Consider the following 10,182-nt stretch of genomic DNA (forward strand, 5'->3'; position numbering starts at 1 on the left):
CTGTCAGTGACATGCATCCTTTGTTGTCATTGTCATGTTGTTGTTGGAAGTGTTGTTGATAGTTGGTGGGTTGTGTTGTCATTGTCATGTTGTTGTTGGAAGTGTTATGTTGTTGTTGGAAGTGTTGTTGATAGTTGGTGGGTTGGTTTTGACTCACTTGTGTAAACAAAGTGAGTCTATGTTTTAACCTGGTGTTTGGTTGTCTCTGTGCGTCTGTGTGTCCATGGTAAACTTTAACATTGACATTTTCTCTGCAAACATTTTGTCAGTTGACACCAAATTAGGCATAAAAATAGGAAAAATTCAGTTCTTTCCAGTCATCTTGTTTAAAACAATATTGCACCTCTGAGATGGGCACACAAAAAAATTTTTTTTAAATGAAGCCTAATTATATGCAAACTGCATTTACTGTTATATTTATCTTTTTTGTATTCTCTAAACTTGGAACTTTGATCTGATATTCTGACCCAACAACAAGAGCAGTCATTAGTATTATTTTTTGTTCAAATAGGAACTTATTTTGCTAAGCATGGAAGTTTTTTTTATTTTGCAAACGTTTTTGGTGCAGATAGTAAAGAAGGGAAATTACTCTGTAATTAAAGCCAGGGGACATAGTTTGCTTTAAACTGATCTTTCTCATCTTAAACATTACATTTTGAAATTATACTCAATACATAAAAAGCTTGGATTTTTTTTTTAAAGTGTATCACAAGTGAGTCTTGAAAGCCTTGCCTCTCTTTTTTTTTTCTGTTAGAGCCCTGCATCATTGATTCTTCATTGACATCATTGTTGTGATTTGTTGGGTTTTGTTGTTGTTGTTGTTGTTGTTAGAGCCCTGCATCATTGATTCTTCATTGACATCATTGTTGTGATTTGTTGGGTTTTGTTGTTGTTGTTGTTGTTGTTAGAGCCCTGCATCATTGATTCTTCATTGACATCATTGTTGTGATTTGTTGGGTTTTGTTGTTGTTGTTGTTGTTGTTAGAGCCCTGCATCATTGATTCTTCATTGACATCATTGTTGTGATTTGTTGGGTTTTGTTGTTGTTGTTGTTGTTGTTGTTTTTCTTTCTGTGAACGTTCACAAGTTTGGTTTCTTTGTTGTGAGTTTGTTGGGTTTTTTTTAGCGTTGTTGTTGTTATTGTTGTTGTTGCTGCTGCAGTTTGTTGTTTCCCTTTGTGTGAAGGTTCTGTCAGCGCCGATACTTCTCTGTTGTTAGTGTTGTTGTTGCTGTTATTCATACAGAGAAATCTGTTGCGACCAAAGGGTAATACAATACAATACAATACAATACAATACATATATATATATGTGTGTGTGTCTGTGTCTGCGTTTGAAGTTATTTCACGAAGAACAAGTTTTAATGAGTGGACAGCATGTGAGCAAAGTTTTATTGTATTTCTAATTTAATCTGACAACCATCTTAGAGAACTCCAGCACACACACACACTGACCGTTCCCACCCCCCCCCCCCCCCATCCCCTCCCCCCCCTTCCACTGTCCACAGAGCCAGACCAGCCGGCTGAAGGAGCAGATGGAGAAGCTGGGCTCGGAGAAGGAGGACGTGGCGGCCAGCCGGGCGGCGGCGGAGGAGGTGTCCAAGCGGGCCCAGAAACAGCTGAGGGACCTGAGGGAGGAGCTGGCCGACGCACAGAAGAAGGAGATGGAGGCCAGCCAGAAGTTCAAGGAGAGGGTGAGGGAGGGGCAGGGGCAGGGGAGGAGAGGGGATGGAGGGAGGGAGGTGGAGAGGGGATGGAGGGAGGGAGGAGTGAATGAGGGGAGAGGGTGAAGTGGCATTGACGGCGCTTTTTTTTTTTTTTTTTTTTTTGATGGTGCCCCAAGATTTTGACTCATTTTGTTTTCCATACCACATTTTCAAGGAGAAGATGAGGAGGGAGGGAGGTGTGAATAAGGGAAGGGCGAAGGGCATTGACTACGCATTTTAATTTAATTTAATTTTATTTTTTTTTATGGTGCCCCAGGATTTGGCACTTTTCATTTTCCATACCACATTTTCAAGCAGAGCAGTCAGGTAGGAGGGTGCTGATGCTCTCTTTTTTGTGTTTGTTTTGTTTTGTTTGTTTGTTTGTTTGTTTGCTAGTCAGAGGTTCAAAGAGATGGTGAGGAAGGAGCAGGACAGGTATCAATGCTGCTGCTTCCTGGTTTTTTTTCTTTTTATTATTAGCTTTGCCAGTCAGTGGTTATGGAGAAGGCGATATAAGTGACAAAAGAGGGTGCCAAAGATTTTTTTTTCTCTCTCTCTCTCTTTATTGTGTGTGTGGAGTGATGGCCTAGAGGTAACGCGTCTGCCTAGGAAGCGAGAGAATCTGAGTGCGCTGGTTCGAATCACGGCTCAGCCGCCGATATTTTCTCCCCCTCCACTAGACCTTGAGTGGTGGTCTGGACGCTAGTCATTCAGATGAGACGATAAATCGAGGTCATGTGTGCAGCATGCACTTAGCACATGTAAAAGAACCCATGGCAACAAAAGGGTTGTTCCTGCCAAAATTCTGTAGAAAAATCCATTTCGATAGGAAAAACAAATAAAACTGCATGCTGGAAAAAAATTTTTTTAAATGGGTGGCACTGTAGTGTAGCGATGCGCTCTCCCTGGGGAGAGCAGTCCAAATTTCACACAGAGAAATCTGTTGTGATAAAAAGAAATACAAATATTGTTTTCTCCCTTTTTTTTTCTCTCTTTTTTTTTTTTCCGCCAGTCAGAGATTCAAGGAGAGGGTGAGGAGGGAGGGAGAAGAGGGCGGGCACCAACAGTGGTTTAAAAAATTTTTTTTATTGTTTCTTGTTTTAGTTTGTTTTGTTTTGTTTTGTTTGGGCTGGGGTTTTTTTGGTTTTTGGGGTTTTTTTTTTGGGTTTTTTTCATTTGTTTGTTTTTGTTTGAGAGTCAGAGGTTAAAGGATGCAGTGAGGAAGGAGTGAAGAGGGTCGACAAGCAGAACTGACTCACAGGATATACTCTTCTCTTATTGTTATTGTGCTGTTACACGGATGTTCAGTGCTGGCACTTTAGTTGGCCCAGCGAAAGTTCATGAACCCAGGAAGTAGGGCATGGATATAAATAAACGTGGCTGACAAACAGGCCGTGCCAGCGGAACTCGCTGTACGCTTGTTCAGCGGTAAATCTGCTTTGTTTCTTTTGCGCATCATCTTCCCGGATGGATTGGAAATAACGACAAAAGAAGTGGGTTTCTACAAAGAATGCAAAATGAGCTTTCCATTGACTCCAAACACAATATATTTTCTTACATAGCAATTGTTGCAGGCAACAGTTGAAACATGCATGAAGAAAGAGAAGAGAAGGTCAAGCAGAAACATGATCGCAAAAATCGTAAAATTTAAATCCCTCTCTAAGAAAACATACGCTTATTACAATGAAATCGTAAAAAATCACCAGAACATTTAGCATGCCTGCATGCAGATCAGCCCACCCTTTTGAGTTGTAGATTTTTTCTTGTCAGCACAACAAGTGTTTAAATGAACACACTGTAGCATGGTGAGTGCAGAGCAGCAGGGGCATGGAGAGCAGGGTGAGTGTAATCGCTGCAGGAAATGTGTGGATGCTGTGGAAGCATGAGAAAAGTGGGGCAGGGGCTGCGGGGCCAAGTGAAACAAAGAAGGCAGTGTCCAGGTTTGGCACGCGGGGCCAGAAATACCGCGGTGAATGCGCCGGCCAATGCAGAGTGTGGTGGGAAAGTCTGGCATTAAAAAAAGTTTGACCCCAGACGCTAGACGCTGCTCGGAAACTAAAGAGGTGGATTTTGTGCTCGGCTGAGCAGCCGTGGTTACGATGATGATGACGATGATGATGATGATGGCGATGACGACGATGATGATGATGATGACGATGATGACGACGATGATGATGGCGATGTCCACCAACAGGAAAACGAGATGGAGACGTTGGAAGCAGAGCTGGCCCAGAGCCGTGCCGACCTGAAGCTGGCCTTCAAGAGGATCGCAGACCTGCAGGCCGCCCTGGAGGATGAGCTGGACTCTGATGACGACAGTCTGCAGCTGGACGACAGGTGAGTGACCGGCCTGATGCTTTGTTTCACTTTAGGCCAAGGGGTTGTTACAGCCGAGCGGTTAAAGCGTTGGACTTTCAATCTGAGGGTCCCGTGTTTGAATCTCAGTAACAGCACCTGGTGGGTAAAGGGTGGAGGTTTTTCCGTTCTCCCAGGTCAACTTATGTGCAGTGTGGTGTGTGTGCAGTGACCTAAGGTCAGTGTGGTGTGTGTGTTGTGACCTAAGGTCAGTGTGGTGTGTGTGCAGTGACCTAAGATCAGTGTGGTGTGTTTGCAGTGACCTAAGGTCAGTGTGGTGTGTGTGCAGTGACCTAAGGTCAGTGTAGTGTGTGTTGTGACCTAAGGTCAGTGTGGTGTGTGTGTGTTGTGACCTAAGGTCAGTGGGGTGTGTGTTGCAGTGACCTAAGGTCAGTGTGGTGTGTGTGCAGTGACCTAAGGTCAGGTGTGGTGTGTTTGCAGTGACCTAAGGTCAGTGTGGTGTGTGTGTGTGTGCAGTGACCTAAGGTCAGTGTGGTGTGTGTGTGTGCAGTGACCTAAGGTCAGTGTGGTGGTGTGTTGCAGTGACCTAAGGTCAGTGTGGTGTGTGTGCAGTGACCTAAGGTCAGTGTGGTGTGTGTGCAGTGACCTAAGGTCAGTGTGGTGTGTGTGTGCAGTGACCTAAGGTCAGTGTGGTGTGTGTGTGTGCAGTGACCTAAGGTCAGTGTGGTGTGTGTGCAGTGACCTAAGGTCAGTGTGGTGTGTGCAGTGACCTAAGGTCAGTGTGGGGTGTGTGTGCAGTGACCTAAGGTCAGTGTGGTGTGTGTGCAGTGACCTAAGATCAGTGTGGTGTGTGTGCAGTGACCTAAGGTCAGTGTGGTGTGTGTGCAGTGACCTAAGGTCAGTGTGGTGTGTGTGTGTGCAGTGACCTAAGGTCAGTGTGGTGTGTGTGCAGTGACCTAAGGTCAGTGTGGTGTGTGTGCAGTGACCTAAGGTCAGTGTGGTGTGTGTGTGTGTGTGCAGTGACCTAAGGTCAGTGTGGTGTGTGTGTGTGTGTGTGTGTGCAGTGACCTAAGGTCAGTGTGGTGTGTGTGCAGTGACCTAAGGTCAGTGTGGTGTGTGTGCAGTGACCTAAGGTCAGTGTGGTGTGTGTGTGGTGTGACCTAAGGTCAGTGTGGTGTGTGTGCAGTGACCTAAGGTCAGTGTGGTGTGTGTGCAGTGACCTAAGGTCAGTGTGGTGTGTGTGCAGTGACCTAAGGTCAGTGTGGTGTGTGTGTGCAGTGACCTAAGATCAGTGTGGTGTGTGTGCAGTGACCTAAGGTCAGTGGTGTGTGTGTGCAGTGACCTGGACTCAGAGGATGATGATAACGAAGACCTGGACTCCTATCTGGGCAGCCAGCAGGGGGCATCACTCCGCACCAGCTCCACCTTCTCCAGCCCTCGCAGTGACCGCCACGCCACTGTCGCTGCTGAAAACGGTCAGTTTGCTGGCCTTGGGTGATTGTTGTTGTTGTTATTATTGTTATTATTGGAACGTGGATCAGCCCATGTAAGGACATGGTTGGACATTGTGTCGTTCTGTGGAGCTTATACATGTGTCGCCTTTTTTTTTTTGTCACCAAACGTGTCAACAAGTTTTCTCTCTTTTAGAGATAATGAAGTATTCTTTTATCCTGTATCCCTATCTCAGTGATTGCCTACACCTCCACGCCCCATCTCACTCTCTGCATTAAGCCTCAGGTCGATCAGTCACTGTTTCCGCATACCCAGATTGGAACACTCCGCATTTGGTCACTGCTCTTTCTCTGCCATCAAACCTTCAACACTCAGCTCTTTCCAAGTGTGACCTTAACTCTTACCACTTTCCAGAATGGCTCCTTACCTTCCCCTCTCTATTTCCACCCTACACTTTCTCTTGCTTTCTCTGTACATGTGTTTTTACACCTATGAATACCATTCTTTTTACTTTTCCTACTGATATTTACTTACTGCTGACTACATTTTTCACTACTGGTTTGAGATTTAACTTTTTTTTCTGTTTTTTTTATATATATATATATATATATATAATCTAATTGTTAATTCTGTTTTTAACCTACTGCAGACAATAGGTTTAACTTTTTTTTCCCCTACTACTCACTGTATCTTCCATTGCCATTTTCTTCCAAAGCCCAGAAAACAAACATTGGTCCTGTTTTTTACCTATGTCTGCAGGCTTGTCGGAGGCGTGATAGCAGCGACAACACACTGCCATAGCCACCACCCAACTACGCCAAACCCCAGACCCCCTTCGTCATCGTCCCTACCGTCCTCCTTTCATTGTGTGACTGCTGCCCACGCACACACACACACACACACCGGTCCTGCACAGGGTACGTGGCAGCAGCAACGACAGCATCGTGAAACCATCAGCCTCTGGTCCCAGCAACGTCTTTCTTTCCACTTCCTCGCTGAGTCCCTGGGGACAGTTTGTCTGCTGGTTGTTTCATCGTCTGAACAACAAGAAGCTGGTGAATTAGCATCGGACGTTTTCTCTGCTGGTTAAAAACTGGGTGTGGCTTTTTTTTGTGTGTGTGTTGTGTGAACCTTGGCTGGATTTTGTGTTGCTGTGGTACAGCGGACAGTGTGCTGTGCACTGTAAAGAAAGGACAGGCAGAGAACATGGAGACGTCTTCAGCAGTTTCCCAGGGAAGTGGAACGTATCGTTCTCAAGTCACACTTACATGCATACCTTTTTCGTCCGTCTTGAGAAACCAAGCACCTTGTGAAGTCGACCCAGCATGGAAGCCTTCCCCTGAGTATTCATGGATTGTGTGCCAAGATTTTTGTCCCTAGCGTTAGCAGTGACAGATTGAACTGAGTAAACAAACGTTTGGTGTGTAGATTTCGTAGTGACTGACTAGAAGTGTGCATATCCAGATTTTTCGGTCCATCGAAATGACAGGATAAAACTTGGAACTGAAAAAAAAGTTACTGGGAATTTATGTAGAATACGTAGTTGGTAAGAGATGGAACTGGAAGCAGAAACACTGCACTTAGATGTTTTGACATGGAGTGATGGATGGAAGTGTAATTTGAAGTGTGTGAAGAGTGATACGGAGTGGAAGACAGTTGTTCCTGTCGACAAACATGATGAAGGCAAAGTGTGCGGGGTAGGGACAGCGGAGCAGATCCTCATTCTGAAGGTTGTTGTGAAACTGTACATCTGTTGAACTGTGGGCGGTCAGATTATTTCCCGTTTTTTTTGTTTCTCCATCTGTCGGGGAGGGCTGGTTGAGAGGACACTGTTGGGGGAGGGAAAGAACGCAAGTTTTGATTGATACTCTTCAACCCTTTTTTTGTTTTTATTTTTTAGAAAGTGCTGCTCACCCCTCTGACCAAACCGGATTTCAGCATTGTGTACAGATCGTGTTGATTGTGAACTGAATTCATATCACTTTCTTCATCTGATGTGGGTTACTTTACTCAGCCCACAGAGCATCTCAGATGGGTCCAATATCTGTCGCTTTACAAAATGCTGTTCTTCTGCCCCTCCCCCCCCATGCCTACCCCCATCCACCCCCTCTTCCAGAAACCTGTTCCCCCTTTTTATTTCCTATGTGTAGGACAGTGGGCAGTTTGTGTGCAGAAGTGAGAGAGTTGAAGTGATGAATGAATGAATGGTTGGGTGGCTTCACAGCGATCTGGGCAGCAAGGCTGCAGCTGGCATTGCGGGGGATTTCAGCCCCCTGTTGTGAACAGCTCGGCCTCTTCATTCCCTGTACTGTGAAGCTTGTTGTGGACGGTTTTTTTGGGGGGAAATATTTTTGACAGCGTTCATGGACTTGAAACTTTGTCTTCTTTTTGTCGGAACATGTGGGACAAGGGATAGAGAGAGAGAGAGAGGCATCAGATCAGCTCCTCACTCCAGGCCTGTCGCTGTGTCTGTCACCGTTCCAAGGGGAGTGCAGTGACCATGATATTCTGTTGTATTACATTGTCTGTAACAGATCACCCTGTGAGCAGTTGTTCTGTTTGCCTCTCTCTCTCTCACGTCTGCTTGTTTAGTTGTTTTTTAACATGTGTGCAATGGCCTACTGCTGAAGTAAAACTGTTTGCTTTTTTTTTAAATTTTTATTTTTATTTGCTGGGGAGAGGTCTGTGGAAAGTGGAACTAAACAAATGAAATTGACTTGTTTTTAATATGAACAAGAGAGAGAGAGAGTGAGAGCGAAGAGAAAAATGAAATACAAATTTCCTACTTCGAGCAGAAGAGAAAGAGAGTGTGGCAAGCGCAGTGAGAGCAGCAGATGGCAGCGTGTGTTAGAGGACGGAGAATGAGAACTGGTGTGGGTTGCGTTTCCCTGAACTACAGCGCCCCACCCCCCACCCCCAACACCCCAGCCCTGCCATTCCTTGAGGAGTGTGGCCAGCCTTGTGGCCAGGTTCTGTCTGGCCTTCCTGTGGCCTGCTGCTCTAATATGCCCTGTAGTGTCTGTGCCCTGTAGTGTCCATGTTCCTCAGTGTTCTCTTGGCCTGGAAGTGCTCTGTAGTGTTCTGTACGCTTTCTGTTCCCTGTTCTATAGTGTTCTACACCCTGTAGTATTTCCTGTTCTGTAGTGTTCTGTGCCCTGTAGTATTTCCTGTTCTGTAGTGTTCTGTGCCCTGTAGTATTTCCTGTTCTGTAGTGTTCTGTGCCCTGTAGTATTTCCTGTTCTGTAGTGTTCTCTACCCCTTGTAGTATTCCCTGTTATTTAGTGTTCTACACCTGTAGTATTCCCTGTTCTATCAGGTTCTCTACATCTTGAGGGTATTTCCTGTTTCATAGTTGGTTCTGAAGTATTTCTTTTTCTGTAGTGTTCTCTACACCTTGTAGTATTCCCTGTTCTGTAGTGTTCTATGCACCTTGTAGTATTCCCTGTTCTGTAGTGTTCTATGCACCTTGTAGTGTTCCATGTACTATTGTATTCTATGCTCTGTAGTATTTCCTGTTGTTGTAGTGTTCTCTGCATCTTGGAGAATTCCCAGTTCTAGAGTTGGTTCTGAAGTATTCCATGTTCTGTAGTGTTCTCTTGATCCTGTAGTATTCCATGTTCTGTAGTGTTCTCTTGATCCTGTAGTATTCCATGTTCTGTAGTGTTCTCTTGATCCTGTAGTATTCCATGTTCTGTAGTGTTCTCATTATTATTATTATTACTACTTTTTTTTTTCTTTTTTTTTTCTCAAGGCCTGACTAAGCGCATTGGGTTACGCTGCTGGTCAGGCATCTGCTTGGCAGATGTGGCGTAGCGTATATGGATTTGTCAGAACGCAGTGGCGCCTCCTTGAGCTACTGAAACTGTAGTGTTCTCTTGGTCCTTTAGTATTCCATGTTGTATAATGTTTTCTTCATATCTGACAGTGTTCTGTACCTCCTCCACAGTGTTCCTGGAATGCCATGCCGTGCTCCTGAGCCGTGCTGCGCTCATCGTTCTCATAACAGTTTCTGTTCTTTCCACACCCGACAAAGCTTGACCTGGCGCGCTGACACCACCTGCTTTTGTGGAGACGCGACATGCACTCTTTCACCGAAAGGCTCGCTGTGTGAACAACTTACATGGATTGTGTGACACCCCTTGAAAACCTGCTCAGTAACTGATAGGTTTGATCACAACTTTTTTTTTTTTTTTTTTTTTTTTTTTTTAGCCCAGGCTTGTTGGCTCAGACTGAATGTTTCCAAGCTGTGATCTGGAGTGCATTTGCTCAGAAGTCGAACGTTTTGGATCTATGGTCAAGAGCCAGATATGCTCAGAGTCAATGTATGATCCTTAACTGTGCAAGTGTAGACTAGCTCAACCTGTGGCATGAAAGGAGAGACATATATCAAGTTTTCTGTCACAAGACGCATCCATATCAAGAGTGTCAGGGCTAAAGTTGGGTCATCTTCTCATGGAATGGAATAGACCTTGCAGCCTGTTGGGTTGTACTTTGTTCTTGCTCCAGCTCTCTGTCTCTCTCTCTCTCTCCCTTTCTCTCTCTCTACCTCTCTCTCCCTCTACCTCTCTCCCTCTCTCTCTCTCTCCCTCTCTGTGTGCCAGGCTCCTCAAGACTGAAGCCCTCTGTGGCTTGCCTCTGTACATTGGTCTGTACATTACTTTTTACCGTGCTCTGCGTTTCTGATAAATGGGTGCAGTGAATTATTGCATG

At 45.1% G+C, this 10,182-nt stretch overlaps 1 protein-coding gene across 1 annotated transcript in view; it reads left to right on the forward strand.

Moving 5' to 3' along the window:
- Positions 1 to 8,912, forward strand: part of LOC143288492 (unconventional myosin-XVIIIa-like) — a 195,818-nt gene extending 186,906 nt beyond the window's left edge. Inside the window, exons 35-38 of the mRNA XM_076597058.1 lie at positions 1,507 to 1,692; positions 3,899 to 4,041; positions 5,359 to 5,495; positions 6,232 to 8,912. Coding sequence (XP_076453173.1) covers positions 1,507 to 1,692; positions 3,899 to 4,041; positions 5,359 to 5,495; positions 6,232 to 6,248 — 483 coding nt within the window. The 3' untranslated portion in view covers positions 6,249 to 8,912. The remainder of the gene's footprint in view (positions 1 to 1,506; positions 1,693 to 3,898; positions 4,042 to 5,358; positions 5,496 to 6,231) is intronic.
- The last annotated feature ends 1,270 nt before the right edge of the window (positions 8,913 to 10,182 follow it).

This window comes from Babylonia areolata, chromosome 12 (genome assembly GCF_041734735.1).
Source record: "Babylonia areolata isolate BAREFJ2019XMU chromosome 12, ASM4173473v1, whole genome shotgun sequence".
Classification (NCBI taxonomy): domain Eukaryota; kingdom Metazoa; phylum Mollusca; class Gastropoda; order Neogastropoda; family Buccinidae; genus Babylonia; species Babylonia areolata.